General features: G+C 32.8%; 1 protein-coding gene across 1 annotated transcript in view; it reads left to right on the top strand.

Moving 5' to 3' along the window:
* Positions 1–19,013, top strand: part of LOC124355586 (maternal protein tudor-like) — a 121,980-nt gene that overhangs the window by 69,860 nt on the left and 33,107 nt on the right. Inside the window, 3 exon segments of the mRNA XM_046806748.1 lie at positions 3,080–3,166; positions 7,425–8,008; positions 8,238–8,241. Of these exon segments, the coding sequence (XP_046662704.1) occupies positions 3,080–3,166; positions 7,425–8,008; positions 8,238–8,241 (675 nt within the window).

Here is a 19,013-nt window from a genome sequence, read left to right as displayed (position 1 = left end):
TATAAAGTTCTAATTATATTCTAAAGTGTCTTTAAATATCACAAAGTAAACTTGCAAGTACTCTTGTAAACTATTACCTATCTATTACAAAACACTTTACAGTAAAGCTTTTGAATCGTGATTATTAAGGGTGAGTTTGAAATATTCCTTCTTAAATGTTTCTATCATTCTTCAAATATTGATTGACTAAACCACTCTTGTTAATTATTCTTAGTAGTAAAACTTTAATTTGATATATTTTACATTTTCTTCAGCCATTGTTGGAACTAACTTATCTTGACACCTGACTTCAGACTACTGATCACTATACTTTATGATTAGCACTGTTGACATTATTTATCTATTGTCAAGCAAGTTTTAATTTAATATCTTTATTTATATAGTAATAACTGATATAACCACTTACTCATAGCTTTAGTTATGAATCCTTCTTAAAAGATATATCATCCCTACAGGACTAGTGTAAACAACTAGTACACACTGTTTTATGGCATTAGCATACATGCCTCCAGAGGATGCAACCATCACTTCGCCTTTGTACTTCTCCCTCCCCAACTCCACAATAACCCACGAAATTCACGACCCTGTAAGAATGGCCAGCAATGTTAGCGGTTTTTTTTTTTTTTTTTTTTTTTTTTTTTTCAGTGATTGCCAGAACTGCTCGGCTCTGTCTACCTGCTCTTTCGCTACAAACCGTTTATCAGGCCTTTGAAACCATACTCTGAGACGCTCTTGCAAAATTGTCACAAATTATAGCTCACTCAGTCACTGAGCAGCAATCCACAGTCTGCATTAAGCTATGAAACTCTTATGGAATTATTCAAAATGTTATCAATTATATCAATTATTGATACCTAAAGAAAAAAATAATTGAATGCAAATTAATTGAACTACTTCACATTATTTCATATATAGACTATTACCAAATTAATAGACAATTCCTACTAGATGTTTAAAGGTACTTATAAAATATTTATATAGATTATATGTATTATATATATACATATAATAATATTTGCGATTCAATGTTTATTGAAATTAAATAAGGCAATTGCCATTTATACAATTTAATGTAAATAAAAAAGTCGTTTGACAGGTATTTGGTCTTCCGATCATATGTTAGTTTGCTTATTTAAACTCATATGTGACAGATACGGCCAAATACAACATAATTGAATCGGAAAAAGTAAGCGCTCTGTGGTGTAATGGTAGCACATTCACCCGGCAAGTGAGAGATCCGGGTTCGACTCCCGGCGGAGCAAGTACTTTTTGCGATTCAATGTTTATTGAAATTAAATAAGGCAATTGCCATTTATACAATTTAATGTAAATAAAAAAGTCGTTTGACAGGTATTTGGTCTTCCGATCATATGTTAGTTTGCTTATTTAAACTCATATGTGACAGATACGGCCAAATACAACATAATTGAATCGGAAAAAGTAAGCGCTCTGTGGTGTAATGGTAGCACATTCACCCGGCAAGTGAGAGATCCGGGTTCGACTCCCGGCGGAGCAAGTACTTTTTGCGATTCAATGTTTATTGAAATTATATATATATATATATATATATATAAAATATTACTTTTTTACATAAACCTAAAACATAATACACTAATCATGTCTAATTATACAAAAGTTAAGAGACAATATTCTTACTATATATACAGGGTGATAATAGACTATACATTTCTCTGATATTGTAGCTGGCTTCACAGCCTCAGAAGTATTGATAATGAAGGGTTGCAAGGAGCAGGTATGGAAAGTGTGGGTATGTTCACATTGCTGCACCTTTTAACCCATTGCGGATCACTGACGAGCTGGGCTCGTCACGCAGCGGCCGGGCTTAACGGCACGATGACGAGCTCAGTTCGCAAAAGTGGTCTGCTTTTAAGTTTCCCTCCAAATAGTTCTATTAAAGTCTGAAAGATCGGGCGATCATCTTCACTTGTCAACTAAGAGTGTTTAACAACGGTCTACGTTTAGAGTTTTCAAAAGTTTTACAAATATCCTACAGATCGCAGTTGTATGTCGAAGTTGAAAAATCATTCATTTGAGTTTACTCTCTGCTTTTTAGCGCTTCTGATTGGGTGTTTTCCTCAGTTGTTATTATAATACTTTTGAGGTTAGTGACACAGAACTAAACGACGCAGAAGTACATGTTGGTGGGTTTAGTCTAGACAATGGCCCGGATGTTGTAATCGCTTCACCCGAGCCGCTTTATTTAGACTATGATTCAGACATCATCCCTGCCACCTTGGATACTTGCTCGCGTGTTATCGTTCCTACATCACGGATACCCCAGCAGGCCCATGTTCCATCTGAACGAATACCTTCACAGCTGAATTTTCTAGTATACAATAGCGAGCGATACGATGTGGCGCACCATTGCTGTTCATGCGGCTGCTGACCGTAAATTAATTCGTGCCCGCATGCCAAAACAATACGATCCGCAATGGGTTAACAGATCTAAACTGCACTAGTTCTACGACATTCCGCTTGGTGCTGCTCACCGGTCACTAATGGGGTGGGTTTCTAGCGTAAGCCGCTGGGTGGCAAATACATCAAGGGATTTCAACTGATAACATTGAAAAGTATATCTTCTGAGAAGGAATCTTAACTAAGCAAGGTGTCCAGCATGCGGGAATTGTGCCTAAATTTACTATGTACAGGAAAAATGCGAGATATTTACTGGAATTTTGAGCAAAATACGTAAAAAGTTAAAAAATAAACTAAGCATAAATAACACTAATTTTTGTAATTAAATTCAAGGATATTCATCAACGTCTTTTCAGCTGAGTAGTTCAGCTTCTTTTAATTATTGATTATTAGACAACACAGTGTCAAAACCTGGTTCTAGTTTTTACAATGAACTGGAAGTGAAAATTAAATGTAATCAAACAAAAAATTCAAAAACCACTGTAAGTCATATCAGTTCAGGGAAAATTTCCAGTAAACTAATATGTTGTGTTTTTTTTTTTTTTTTTCAGATATAAGTTATCACATAACCTAGTAATATTTCATAGGAAATTATAAAATGCGATTTGTTACATCTACTTGATAGTATCTATCATGTTTTTAGGTTGTCTTGGTAGATAACGAAAGTGGGACCAACATAAACACAACAATGGGAGCATCAGAGGAAGAAATCCAGACAATCTCCTCCAAGGTAAGAAACATAATTGGCCCTTTTTTATATTTTTTTGTACTTAACACATAATTGAAGTCCATTTAAGGCTTCTGTGGTTTCACTATCCACTGTCATATGAAAAGTTATGTACATGGTGCTAACATTCACAAGAATAATACAGTTATAGTTAGTTAAATTTATGAAAATAAAATTCTGCATATGAATTTAATTAAAGGATAAATATCAAACTTTTTATCCATAAGTGATCTTTAAGATCCATAAGATGACCTTCTCATGGAATTCTGTTAAAAGTCTGACTGATTTATCTTATATTGTAAGCTTAGATAAATTTGCATTGATGTGTGTATGTATGCATGTATATACGAGGGCTGTTCAGAAAGTAACCTCCGGTCGATTGAAAAAAATACACCAAGTTAAGTAAAAATATTTTAATATATACATCTTACAACTACATCTTTGCACTATTTTTCGACATAGTCTCCATCACGATTGAGGCACTTATCGTATCTCTTCACAAGCTTTGAAATTCCTTCTGCATAAAAATCACCCGCCTGTGCCTTGAGCCAGCCTGTGACCGCATCTTTGAGCTCTTCGTCGTCATCAAACCGCTGGGACCCGAGCCATTTCTTCATATGCATGAAGAGGTGATAGTCGCTTGGCGCCAGATCTGGGCTGTAAGGTGGATGGTTGAAAACGTCCCACTTGAAGGACTTAAGAAGGGCTGTTGTTCTGCAAGCAGAGTGAGGACGGGCGTTATCGTGCAAAAAAACGATACCGGAAGTCAGCATACCACGGCGTTTGTTCTGTATAGCCCGTCGTAATGTTTTTAGTGTTTCACAGTACACGTCTTGATTAATGGTCGTCCCACGTTCCATGAATTCAACCAACAACACCCCTTTGGCATCCCAAAACACCGTTGCCATCAGTTTTCTGGCAGAAAAATCTTGCCGGGCTTTTTTTGGTTTGGTAGGCGAATCTGAATGTGCCCACATCTTTGATTGTTCTTTTGTCTCAGGGTTTACGTACTTAATCCAGGTTTCGTCACCGGTCACGATTCTGTTTAACAATGGTTCTCCTTCGTCCGCATAACGTGACAGAAAGTCTAATGCAGAGGCCATTCTTTGAGTTTTGTGGTGGTCGGTAAGAATTTTGGGCACCCATCGTGCACATAACTTACGGTAACCCAATCTTGCTGTCACTATCTCGTACAAAAGAGTCTTAGAAATCTGTGGAAAATCAGTAGACAACTCCGCCATTGTGAAACGTCGATTTTCACGAACTTTTGCATCAACTGTCTGAACGAGTTCGTCAGTCACCAAGGATGGTCTACCACTCCTCTCTTCATCATGAACGTTTTCTCGTCCACTTTTAAATAAACGTACCCATTCACGGACAACTCCTTCACTCATAACTTGTGGTCCGTACACGGCACAAAGCTCACGATGAATAGCTGCTGCAGAGTATCCTTTGGCTGTAAAAAACCGTATAACAGCACGCACTTCACATTTGGCGGTATTTTCTATTGCAGCACACATTTCAAACTGCCACAAAAACTAAACTAGCGCAGGTACGATGTTCACTCGACTACAGCTTGATGCCGACTGACCTGCTTAGTGCGTGAATGCACAGATGGCGCGCTACTCCCCTCCACTACCCGCACTGTGACCAACCGGAGGTTACTTTCTGAACAGCCCTCGTATATATATAAATGTTTCAATTATCAACGTTGGAAAACCATTTTAAATCGAGTAAATCTTTTTACAATTCAAAAATAGAATGATCATAATTTTTTTTTATAACATACCTTTATTAATCATCGTAATTATGATAGTCCTTCTCAAAAAAGTCTCCCTTGAATGTGATGTCTTCAAATACATACTGGAAACCGTTTGTTGAGAGGTCTCTCAAAGACGCCTTTACAGCCTTCACCACTGCTTCTGATGATGGATGATGCCTCCCACCAAGGCGTTTTTTCTTCAAGTTAAGGAATAGAAAAAAGTCACATAGGGCTAAATCTGAACATTAGGGGGGATGAGGGATGCATTTCACATTGATTTTTGCCAGATATTCAGCAACAACATTGGTAATATTTGGTCGTTCATTATCGTTGTGCAGCATACAGCCTGCTTCACGGAAATATGGTCTTTTGCGCTTGATATAGAATTGCAATGTCTTCAGAACATGTTTATAGTATTGTCCAGTTACTCGTGTTTGTAGGTATGACATGCTGATAAACCATTCCATGAATATCAAAATATGAGGTAACCATAACTTTCCCAGCAGAAGCAACCACTTTTGCTTTTTGGGAAGCTGGTGGTAAAGGAGATTTCCACACTGAGCTTTGCTATTTGCTCTCAGGATCAAAATGATGTAGCCAGGTGTCATTAGCATCTTCACATTTCAAAGAAACTCCAGATATTTCTCTAACATCAACTTTAACTGCATGCACATCTGCATTTGAATGTCCTTTTGTTTGGGAATCAACAGTCTTGGAACCCATCGTGCACAGACATGTCTCATGTGTAATTTTTGTGTCACCAACATGTGGGTGGCTCCCTATGAAATGATCAGTATCCTCTCTCACATCGACATCACCAGTGATGATGTTTACTTCCATAAGAACAGTACTGGAGCATCAGGTCCATCTTCCTTTGAAATTGATTCTCTCCACTCTTTAAACATTTTATACCACTTTGTGCTCTGCTGTAGGGAAAAACAGAATCTCCACATATCTCAGCTGAAGATTTCTTGAGATGAAAGCAGAATTTCAAAGCTGCGTATTGTTCATACGTGTTAGCTCCATTGCATTGATAGGCGATACTGAACTTCCCTGCCTCTCACAGGCGAGAATCGGGAGCCCCAACAATGAAACTACTGCTATGTGGTAGTTTCACATAATATAATATCATAAGATTAAATTTTAGCGTGCAATCTATGACCATTAAAAAATTATGATCATTCTTTATTGAACAGCCCTTGTATAAAACATTTCTCTTGTTATTTTCATCCTCTTAATTTTGTTACATTTTGATCAGCCACTTTGCAATTGTTAAAATATTTAAAAACGAACTTTTACCAAATGTTTCTTTCAACAAGAACTTTAAAACATGTAGATATACCATGTTACACAGGTTGGAACCTTTGGTTTTGGTATTGTGACATGATTGAGGTTTTTAACTTGTTATGGCTGTAATTATCCTCCTTTCATGCACTGCATCAAACTCTTCTTATTTCCTATTACATATAAGAATTCGTTGAATAGCCTATAATTATGTAATAGGCAATAGGGGGATATCATTAAATTTTACTTAATAAATATTAACAGTTTATTCCTAAAACTGTTTCATATGATAATTCAAATGTCATTGGTATAAATAAATCTTACCTAAAGGTGATCATGTGGAAAACTGTTATTCATCATATTTTATTGTTTTAAAATAAAGATTAACACTTTAGTAGTTTAAACTAAATTGAGAAAAAGTGCAAGAAAAAATGAAGTTATCTTATTCTTATATAATGGCTAAAATCTATCTGTTAAAATAGAAACTACATTATAAATAATATATGCTTAGAATAAAATTATCATAATTTGTGTCAAGAAGTCATTTGTGAAAAATTGTTATAATATAAATTACATTGTGAAATATGTCAATATAAATTTTTGAACACAACGGTGAAATTATATATGTTGTGAAAAGTGAAAATGAGGAACTCCAGTTAATTTTTTAATGATATGTAAGGTTTAGTGAATCTTAAAAAGCTCAGAAGGCTAGTACTGACTAGCTCAGTTGGAAGGGAGACTAAGAGATCTACAGTTTGACGAGGGCCTCTACCATGGGAATACTTTTACACTTGTAGGATTGACAAATCATTGAAGGAATCAACAAGATGAATGAAATATTAAAATGTGAGATGAGATTAAAATTTATGTCTCAAGCTGTATAAAAGAAACTAAAAGAAAAATACATAAAAAGAACTGAAGATAAATAGACAAATTATAAATACAGTTAATAAACTTCAAGAAATAAGCATTAAAAATATGAAAAAAAATTCACACAGTCAGTTCTGATAACTTGTCACCTGGGAAATTAAAAATGTTTATTAATCACACAAATAATATTTTAAAAAATGAAAAAATGACAATGAAGCAAAATGCCAGAAGAATTCAGTTTCTTTAGAAACAATGACAATGAAGAACACTTGTGTGTATGCTAATAGCTCGGCGTAGAAGTGTGTTGCCTTGAGTAGTTGACTGACTGCACCTCCCTGTTCGCAGGAGGTGGAAGAGAATGGCACCGACGAGGCGAGTAACCCCCAGTTTACACACACTGTGTACATATTTGGCGACAGTCACGCAAGGGACCAAGCGACACATCTAAACGCTTCGCTAAAAGGCACATTAAACGTCAGATCCACTTGCTGTCCAGGTTGGCCCTTGAATGAGGTTGTGGAGAAGGCGATAGCTCGCTTGGAGGAGTTCGCCGCACTCACCTTGCACGATTTTATCGTGATTGTCGGCGGATCGAACGACACCTCGGAAATCCACCAGAGGAAGCTGTCCGAACTCTATGCCCTGTTGTTCAAGTCCCTCCCGAACACCAACATCATTGTGTGTGAAACTCCTTTCAGATTTGACGAGATCGAGAAAAACACGGAAATCGCCAAAACTAACATTATGGTGTCACAGCTGTGCAGTGCTTATCCGAACGCAACTTTTCTACCGATGATAAATGCGATGCAACGGTACCACTTTACAAACCATGGACTGCACATGAAGCAGTCAGGAAAGCGGATTTTAAGTGTGCTTATTTCTCAGTGTATCAAGAAAATACTGTGGCAAAACTACGTGACCAGCTTAAAGTCATAGTTTAGTGTTAAGTAGATTATAGGTTAAAACTTTTCTCAACAGTGCTTGGGGCCAAATTATAAAAATTGTATAAATGTACTAACTTCCAAAAAGTTATAATGATCTTTCCATATTTTAATCTTGTATGAAATGTGTTTTATAAATGAATAATTATAGCTTTTTAGGAGTTTATTTTTAATGATTGAGTTAATACAAAACTATTGGTCTGTTACAATGTTACAGGCATGTAATACCTTAAATTGGGGTAAGAATGCTTTCCATTGCTTGCACTTTATAGTTTGGCCCCAGATTACCTTTTTTGATGTTTTTACTTGTTCCTGGAACTGTATTATGTTTTAACTTATGAACTTTAATTTCTTTATGTACTATGTACCGGTACTGTATTACTTTTTTTAAAGTAATTAATTTTGTGTGTGAGGAGGAAAAATATTCAATTTTATATGTAAGTATTTAAAAAGATAAGCAGCTACTAAATAATATTACTCTATTCAATGTGTGGTTGTTTGAGGAAAATTTTATAAAGCTAATTTTTCCTATCGGCTACTACATGGCAAAATAATATTTGGCCAAAAGTTCCCAAGACATAGTCCTGTTTCCTCCTCCCCACCCATAAAGGTCATGTTTGTAAGCTTTCAAATGATATCCCATATATATTTGTACCTGTTTTTACAAGTATGTTCTTTTTATGTCTATTTTCCTCTTGATAATTTTTACAATTAATGTCCGTACTTAGTGCTAAACTTGTTTTTTTAATAGATAATTATAAAAATATTTCAATTTTTGTGATTTGAAGTTAATGTTTCTTATATATTTTTTAAATTTGTACAATCTGACAAAACACTGAATGAAAGTTGTAGCACATTGTATAACACTGCTACATGAAAGCACTGCTATTTCCACACATATAAACATGTCTATAGCTTAATTCAGTGTTGAGTTTAAAGGCAGCTTTGTGATGAATGAAACAAGAGATGTGCACCTTCCAGTACCTGATGTGACTGGCTGCGGTGCGGTGTATTATCATGAAGTTAACTTTTTACATATTATTGAGTGATTAATTGTCATAAAGTGAATTGCTTAAGAACATAAAAGTATGTTCACATATCAAAATGTTAAATTTGTATTTTTAAACTGTAGCGTAAGTATTTTATTTCGGATAAATTTTACTTTGAAACTTGTGTATTTTAAGTATTGATCTATTAAACGTTATAATTTTCAGGGTGGCTATCAAACTAGGAACTTAATGCACCGGATATAATATGCCGGTGTTCCTGTAAAACTGCGATAGTCTCAAAAACAATTTTCCTGTCCTAAGAACTTATGAAATCAAGAAATAATTTGACAGCTCCTTGATTTAGGTCTTGGTTAATCTCGAAATGTATTTTATGTGATGTGGTCTGTGAATGTAGATGCGACGCCGTTGGCCTCCACTAGTGTAGGGGAGTATATCTTGGTTAGTTCTACCCCTGTCTCAGGTCAAACCATCGTAAACATGCAACAATCTATTGGACAATTACATTCTGCCAATTGATTGTCTTGGGCCTCACAACCAGCGATATAGCTGTAACACATACTTGTGACAGTTCTCACGAGTAAATTCACTTATTTTGTTCATATAATATAATAGTAGTTGTGCAAATTCTTTCGCAACTTTACTTACCAGTGTAAATGGACCTTAATATTGTCGCCAGTATTTGCCGAATCTATCACACATTTCAGTTCTCGTCGTCAAAGCAACATTATCTGGACGACGACTGATGGAAATCCCTTCAGTTCTCTGATCAACTATTCACCTGAACATCTGTTTCATAATGATGGTTCGGACAATTCGAACTTTTCAAACCAAATAGTCCAACATTTATGAAAAACTTTATGTTATGTTGTTTCTTAGTTCATGTCTATAATCTAACATACTATAACCTGTCGTGTGTTTATTTACTTTGTAGTTGTGATAGAGTGATTCTATTCTTGCACCTTCATAAAAACAAGTGCAAGATATTTATGAGCCAGTAATTAGTAACATTAACTGTGCTTGTATTCTGGGGGCAATTACGGAAGGTACTATTCTGTACTGGTGTCTACTTATTCTACAGATTGTGAATTTACCACTTCTCTGTAACTTCCGTAGCAGATAACTTTCTCATGCATTCTTCATTTATTGGCCGGCAGTGGGATATACTGAGAGCCAAGATACTTTCACGGGACTGTAACCAGGGTTGCCACTTACAATGAGAATCTGGAAAAGAGTGTATTATGCTTGGGTTTCGGGTTCCGGTAAAACATGCATGGATTATGTGTTAATTTTTATAATGCACGATTTCACAATATTAGAACTAGTGATGTGTGCAACCAGAATTTCAAAACCAAATAAGTCAATTCGTGGATGATAGCTGATCAGCAGTACGGAAATTTCCTATTGCTAAAATGTGTATTGTAGTTCTTATTTACTATGTCTATGTTTGTCGACACCATTGTGTCTGCTGGTTTTAAGCGTGAACGTTATCTGCTCGGCAGTAAAAAGATTGTAGCTAATTTTTGTTTTTACCGATACATTGTACTTTATGTAATTGTACATAAATAGATTCTCTATAATTGAAAATATTTCCTTTCTTTTTTCATAGATGGCTTTTTATTCTTGAAGCTCGTTTTATAACCTACCATTTTTATTATTTAAAAGGAGAAGGTTTAGAATTTCTTTTATAATTTTTTTAATGTATTAATTTCTCTGAAACTGCAAATTCCTTTGAAGTAGCGGGATATTCTTAAGCTTGTATTCCTCAACCGTTCCAACAAAGTTAAAAGTAGAGTTCAGATGAAAGTATTTGGTTTATTTGTTGGTTGTACCGAACTGACCTTGTGTACCGACACAATTGTTGCCTCGTACCACAAGTTCTTTCACCCCAAATTTATGACCTCCAAAGCAAGACTGCAGTCTGCCCCCATGGTAGCGCTGTGTTGTTAATGATTGCTTCTCTTTCCTAATTGGATACACATATTTTCCAAACATCACAGAAAAGAAAATTAATAGGTATAAATAATGTTATATTTACAAATTGAAAGATACAAGACATAAAACCTAGATTAAATTGGTGGTAGTGATGAATCGTCACCGAATTTCTCGCATATTTGCTAGACGGAATTTGCTAGACCGCTGCAGCAGCTTCATGGCAATCGTTACCGTTGTACTTGGCGTAAGGGTGAAATACAGAATAGCAGTTGTTAAAAATGGACTAGAAAATTGGATATTTTTGACCGGGCATTTTAAGAGATTTTGAGTAGCCACCCTGAACTTGTTAAATTAACTACATTTAAAATGTTGTATGGTTCTAACGATGTTATATCATTTGTATTTTTGCTATTTTTGCTCATATAAAAGTATAAGTCTTCAATCATAATTAGTAAAATCTTTTCAAATGGATCTCAGCTTTGGCCAGCTATATGAAAATATGGCAACATTCTTTAACATTTTCTAAATAAATCTCCCAATCACCTACTCTTCACAAAAAATAAATACCAGACTGACCAATTTAAACTCTTGTATTCAAAGTTTAAACATTCTACTAGAAAAAATTAATTTTTACAATTTTCTTCAAAGTTTTTCAAAATTTCGATGACTTTTTATTCTCCTAATGCTTCTGCATTGCTTCACCCTTGCACCTTGCGCTTGACCAGCCAGCGAGACTCACGTGAAGTGTACTCCACGGCTATGTGGTTACACTAGCTGATTTTAAACATACTATTGTAATTTGTTATTGTAAAAAACTATAGAAATTTTTATACTTATGAACAGATTATTGTAAACTGTGCTAACATTTGAAATCAAGACATTGTTAAAATTTTGGTAATGATCTAGAAAGTTTAGCTAAAAAGCAACATAAAATTATTTGTCACCAATTTAATTTTTTGTAATAAGTATACAAAGAACATACTTGTACAGTGAATATATATATATATATATATATATATATATATATAAAGATATGGGATTTATACTAAAAGCTTGCAATCCTGATCTTTGAGGGATGATTGGAGGGAGCAGCAAGAAGTAGAGGGGCTCTTGACTAGAAACTCATTAATATGGTAATAGTCGATGGAGATAAATGTAGCTTTGTAATACTTTACTTTATTGGGGCTGTTTTATAAAACACATTGATTGGACTATATGAAGAATCAGGAAAATTTACAGGATGATAACAAGATTAGTCTCATTAATAGTAAGGAAATTTGGTATAAACCAGAAACTTTGATTGTTTTACATATTCAAGGTTAATGGACATGAAAATATTTGTGAATTACTAAAATTTAAAAGTTTAGTTTTTACCTTGCACACTAAATAACAAATCCAATAAATTTGTAGGTAGCTCTAAAAAATACAAATACAAATTTTCAAATCAAAAAAGAAAATTCAAATTTTAAATTCAATTTCAATTACAGAATATATAGTGACAAAAATACCTACATTTTCAAATGATAAGACCTTCACTATGATACATTAATGTGTTTATCACAAGGACATGTTTTAGTTATAATTAAATTGAGTGTAAATTAGACAGAAATGTCTAAAAGTCAGAAATAATACAATACTTACCCAAAATTGTTTACATCATGCAAAAACAAATGCATCAACCATGTGAGAATGGTTAAACAAGCCAGTAGCTTTATCTAGTTGGTACTGCTATTAATACATGAGTTATTAAATGAGCTCTTGTTATAAGATAGCAACTCCTTATAGCCAGCTTGTGTTTACATTGAAACGTACATTGCTTCCCAGGTTAAATCTTAGAAACTCATCCACAAAATTAGGCCTTTCACTTTTAATTTAAACCTTTGAAAAACTTAATCTATTGTTAAATAATAATTAAGAAATACAGGAGAAATACCCATTAAAAATGTTATAATGTTTGAGAGCTAAAAATGATTCCAGTATCTAAAAAAAGCCCAATAAAAATAAAGAAGTACAAATTTGAATACTCTTTTCAAAGAGTAGTTTGGCCTATCAACTTAAAGTTATACTGCTTTGTTTAATTATTCCTTCAACAATATAATTGTAATTATATTGTTTTTTTTTTTTTATGTATGCAATGAATCCTTAATAAATTAGCAGGGATATTGGATTTTAATTAACCTACATGGAAACATTAGTGGAATGCAAAATATATATTTTATGTAATTAATCCAATGTACCAATACATTCTTTTTAGGACTAGGTTTTAAAACTTTTAACTCGTGTTTGTCTATAAATACATGTTTAAAATTTAAGATAGGTATAAAATCAAAGATTTTATGTAAATTTTCATAAAAAGATTCCAGTATAAGTGTATTTTTCCAGATAATTTTTTGTTCAGATTTGTGAACATCATATGAATTTGCTGTGATAATGAACAAGTTTAGAAATGTCTAAATCTTAAAATAAGTTGTGTTGAGAATATTTTATCTCAATATCTCACTGTTGTGTTGAAATATTTTATTTTAATATCTCACTGCTTTGTTGAGAATATTTAATCTCAATATCTCACTGTTGAAGGTGGGCTTATGTGTCCCAGAAAATGATCTGTAGACTATAATTCTTTCAATGGTTTTTAAAAGAAGCATGCATAATATGGTCATATTGTTAGGCGTGTTATTCAGATTTGTATATTAATTAAAGTTTATATTCAGGTTATTACATTCATTAAACCCGTATTTTTTATAGGTCAGGCTATTTGTATGTATATTATTAATCCTCTCCAAATGGCAGAAACTGGATTTCAGGTGTTAAGCAGACATTTGGGGCATTCAATGTTTTTGTGTAGTGTTTTGTTTTGGGATGAGAATTATTTGGCACAAAAATATATTATCAAATATTCATGTTTCTAATTTTGATTTCAACTGTTTTCAACTTTGAAGAATTATTACAAACCATTATTTACAAACACATTAAAATGTAATATGGTGCAAATCAATATCAAAACAATTTTATTTAAGATATTACAAGAAAATTATTCATTTGACAAACCATGTAAAGTTACTATAAATGTTTTACATATAGTATATGAATCACAGCTATAAAGTTTTACAAAATGTTCAAAAAAGCTTGTTCATTTTTCAAAGAATGATTAGTGTAAAAAACATTGTAAAAAGCATATTTTAGCTAATAATATGTTTTAGTATTCCATACCAATATTTTAATTTTAATATATTGTTTCTGGACCAAAATCAAATTTAAAATATATTAAAATCGTCCAAATGTCGCCAGGACATACAGGTGATATATTTTTTATTATTCATGTTTATTATTCAAAAGTCATTAAATGTAACATATTGAAGTTTTTCATGCAGCTTTATATCAATTAAATAAACCTACAACAAAATAATCAATATTTTCCGAAATCTCAAACCAAATGGCGGCCAATTAAAACTTAACCTTCATTTGAAGCATGCTTCATTAAAAGCAAGTCATTTTATGAAGTTTTACAAGAAAATTAATTTTTATAACAAAAATACCAATGCCTCATTTATGATGATTGACCAAAGATTAGACAAGATTTATCACTTTTTATGATGCACTTTTATTGGGAGTAGGTTGCATCTCTGCCGAGGTAAGGAGCTAATATGCTGTACAACATTTATCTAGTTCCTACTATATTTGTAAAAAAAAAATTAGGGTTGTTTTATTTTTTTAATTCACAGTAATAGGATATAATATCTTTGTTAGTTTTTATTTGTTGCTGTTGTAGTAACAACAAACCGTGAATATTTTCTTCTATTAAACATCATTTTAACATCCAGGTTTTTATTTAAGCTTTTTAGAATTAGATCTTTCAAAAATCCCTTTTTATGTAATTAATTTGCCTAAAAATGATAATATACTAAATGGAAACCTTACTGTTTATCATATGTTGTAAATGTTAGCATAGTAATCAGCTTTTTAAGATGTTAATTATCGTTATTGCTATATAAACATTATAAAAGAAAAGTAATACATTTTAATTAGGCTCTATGATAAATAGTGTAATTAATAATAAGATATAGCGTAATATAGTTTTTTAATAAAAAAGAATAAGTGAAAAATACAAAATGATGCCTGTGTGATCATGTGATGACTTTTTGACAATTTAAATTTGAAACTTAGATTTGTTTTTGGCTCAGAAACAATGCCTTAAAGTATTGGTAGAGTTTTAAAACACCTTGTAATACTTAACTATTTTTGAAAATAATTGTTCTTATTACATAGACAATAGACAACAATCTTTATTAGTGATTGCTAACATGAATATTTGGCAACATATGGATATAGATACATATTCCTATATCTATACAAATAAAAGGAGATGAATTGACTACAACCTCAGGCTCACCCTCACTGGCCTCTAAAGTTGAGAAAATCTGCATTAGAAATACATTACAGCGAATACATGTTATCAATAAAAAATTGAATATGATATAAACCGACTTCATTACTCAATACATACCAATATTGAGGAAAACTTTCGATTTAGCCTCTCATTTTTCTCAATTCCAATACCAATATTTTCTAAATAATATTTGATTGCAAAATAATAAATTTAATGCTTAAAAATTGTCATTTGATTACTACAAAAATGCTTAAAATCCATTGTGAGAGCAATGGTATACACTTTCATCTACATAAATAAAACAAAATGGTGGGGCATCACCAGAGGGCAACTGGGCAGATTTGCAATTTTTGTCTTAAAATTTTGTCAATCCAAATTAGGTCTTTATGAAATAAAATATCAGAAAAGTTAGAGATGTATATCCCACTGAAATGAGCAGTTTATAGTGTTTTGAGAGTATTAGTGTACTGCAAATATGAATTACAATAATATTACTTACCTTTTACTTTAAAGTGCACCAGTGACAAATTCAAACCAACTTAGTTTATTCTATATGTTATTTTAACATTGATATAAAATTCAGTTACCCTTTGTGATGAAATTTATAATATTTGCATGTAATTTACCCGATAGTGGATACTATTGACATTATGGCATGGAATATTTAAAGTAACCGAAGAAAAAACCAAAAGGTATGAACAGTAACATAATGAGTATAATTTACGTAGTGAAGCAAGCTTCTGGTTGTTACATAAAATAGAATCAACCCTGAAGTAATGCAACATACACAATGTGAAATTTTTTGTGAATGAAAAATAATGGAGGGAGGAGCGAGTGTAGTACTTATGAGGGTTATGACATTTATGAGGTTTATAAAAGTTAATATTTTTCCTAGACTGAATCAAGGAAGTATAATATATCCAGCTGAAATCAGAGAGCATGGACTTGCACTGCACTGTATAACATTTATACTTTTCAAGAACTGAGGATATCAATTCTTTCAAGAACTGAGGTATCAATTCTTTCAAGAACTGAGGATATAAATCCAGTGAGCTCGGTGGTCCTCAAAGCAGGCAGATGTTTCTTTTGGGTATTTAACTTACTTATAAATATTATAGATGTTATTGTTTAAATTTTTGTGCTCCTGTTATGCAAAAGCCTACTATATAGGATTGTGTTGAAAGTCTGCATAAACGCCAAAATAATATGTTTCTTGAATATGCCACTTCTGTTTCAAAATTATCATAGAGCGGCTCCTTCACACATCATTTATGTATTCACTATTAAAGCTAACAAACTGCAACGTTAGTATTCCCCTCTTTGGCCTAAGATAATCTCGAGTACTATTGAAATTTTCTGAGCTGCTCAATAAAACATCATGGAATGTAGCACGTAAATTCAATTGGGAATATCTTCCAATGGCCATCTATCACTTATATCATGAGGGCAATCCATTAAGAAAAGATAAGCCTATAAGTCCATACTGTTCAGAAAGAAATTGCATGCATGGCCATGGATAATTATCACAGCTAATAATTATCCTGTTGAAACAAAACAATGTTGTTACTGTGGTGTGGTTTTTGTTGTTTGTATAATATTTGTAGCTATTTTATTTAAATACAATAGGTATTAATGTAGTTTTAAGCGGTATTATTGCATTTTTACTAAAATGTAGGAGGAATATTTACTCTATACTCGGTAATGTTCTGTAAATATAAAATAGTGTTTGTGAGAATTACTAAATAATAGTGTAAATAGATTTTGTGATTGTCAGTGAAATTATGTGACTGTCATAACTTTTTTTTACTATAAAATTGTTTTATGTTAATACCATGAAATGTTGATATTTTATAGCTAACGAAGTCTAGAACTAAAATAATGTTTTGCCAGAGTAAAGTTCATATTATTTCTTACCTTTTTAAGGCATACATTAGAAGACATGTTGCTTGATTCTTTTAAAGAAGATTTGTTGAAAATGTATCGTGTTTTGTATCTTCTGGTGCACTCTTTGTCTTCATCAACCCCCTCAAATTAAGTCTTCCAACTGTTGTTGATATGTCTTTTGTCAGTCAAAAAATGCTAATAATGTATTTTTACTAAAATATTATTTCTTGTAAAGCATGAAATTAGTTTCTATGCCATGCCCAGAAAACTGTAATGTTCTATTAAAATTAATTTTTTTTTAATGGCATTAAAAACATAGCTTGCGAGTAAATCGATTTTACTTTTAACAACTTCTGAATTTAATTATAAAGAGATACTATATTAAACTGGTTAAAACATAAAACACATGATTTACATGCAATACCGTTTGGTTAATTTAAATAGTCCTGTTTAGAAACTTCTGAATGGAATTAATAAAATAAAGAGAAATAATATCAGACCAGTTATAGTATGAAAAACATGATTTACAATCAAAACGGTTAAGGTAATTCAATTAGTGTTGTGTGGAAACAGTTGAGTGAAGTAATAAGTAGAGATTATATCAGCCCAGTTAATATAGAATGAAAAATGTAGTCTTCATTCAAGTGATGGGGTACTAGAAAATCACCAGAGTCCATTGAAAAGATGCTTTATATTATGTATGAATATAGTTTATTGGATAATATTATTTTATGAACGAACAATATGGAGATTTAAATAGGCTCAGATAATAGTAAATAAATGAATGAAATTTTAGTAACTTATGATTTAAACTGATACGGCCCAAAATGTAATTAAATGATTTGTAGATAAATAGGCTAAATTAATATAATTAACCTGGGCTGTAATGAACAATGCAAAATCGAATTTAAACACTTTGGGGCTGTGAGAAGGAGAGTTTACATATGGAGAAAGGCTTTAAATAGTGTGATACAGAAAAGAATTCCTGTCTGACCGAAGTTATCTTTATTTGTCACACAAACCAAGGCACAGTTCAGGAATGTTCCATTCTCCCAAACAGACTATCACAAGTTGTGACACACTGTCTGTCAGCTTAAGATACAGATAAATTCAGAGATGGAGTATAATCTTAGTTTATAACACTGAGAGTCACTTGGCATCGAGGATGGACAATTACACGGGATAACCATAAACCACTTTTAATGAGGGTTGAGAGAGACAAAATCCACTAACTTCTACACTTAAAGTGATACAAGGGAAAATTATTCTTCACCTTCCTCAGTTTTTTTTTTCTTAAGAGTGTCTGGGGAGAAACTAGTAGATCAATGTGTCTGCTAGTTAATTTTCAGAAAAAAAGCTTGTAATTTCCTCAGTCATGTAATCAGGTGCGTACTCAAACCGGTGTTTTTGGACAATTTTACCAAGGCCCTCAGGGGGGCTGGGATGGGCCTTGCCACGTCTATTTGAAGGGATCGTATCGATAGACAGGGCCCTGCCGAATATCTTTTCCAAGACCCTCTAAAGATGAGTATAGCTCTGCATGTAATTGTTTGTGAAAAACTGAGCCCTAAACAAGTTTACAATATTGACGAGATGGGTTTTAAACTACAAACTTTGGCTCAGAAAACCTTTACTATCGCTTACGAAACTTGAGCGTCAGTATTTAAGGTAAATAAAGAGAGAATCACTGTCATGTTACGCAACCGGTTCACAAAAGTTGACACTGGTGTCATAGGGAAGGCGGCAAAACCCAGAGCATTTAAGAACTTAAGTATGTCTT

This window comes from Homalodisca vitripennis, chromosome 2 (assembly GCF_021130785.1).
Source record: "Homalodisca vitripennis isolate AUS2020 chromosome 2, UT_GWSS_2.1, whole genome shotgun sequence".
Classification (NCBI taxonomy): domain Eukaryota; kingdom Metazoa; phylum Arthropoda; class Insecta; order Hemiptera; family Cicadellidae; genus Homalodisca; species Homalodisca vitripennis.
This window is presented reverse-complemented; position numbering and strand designations above follow the sequence as displayed.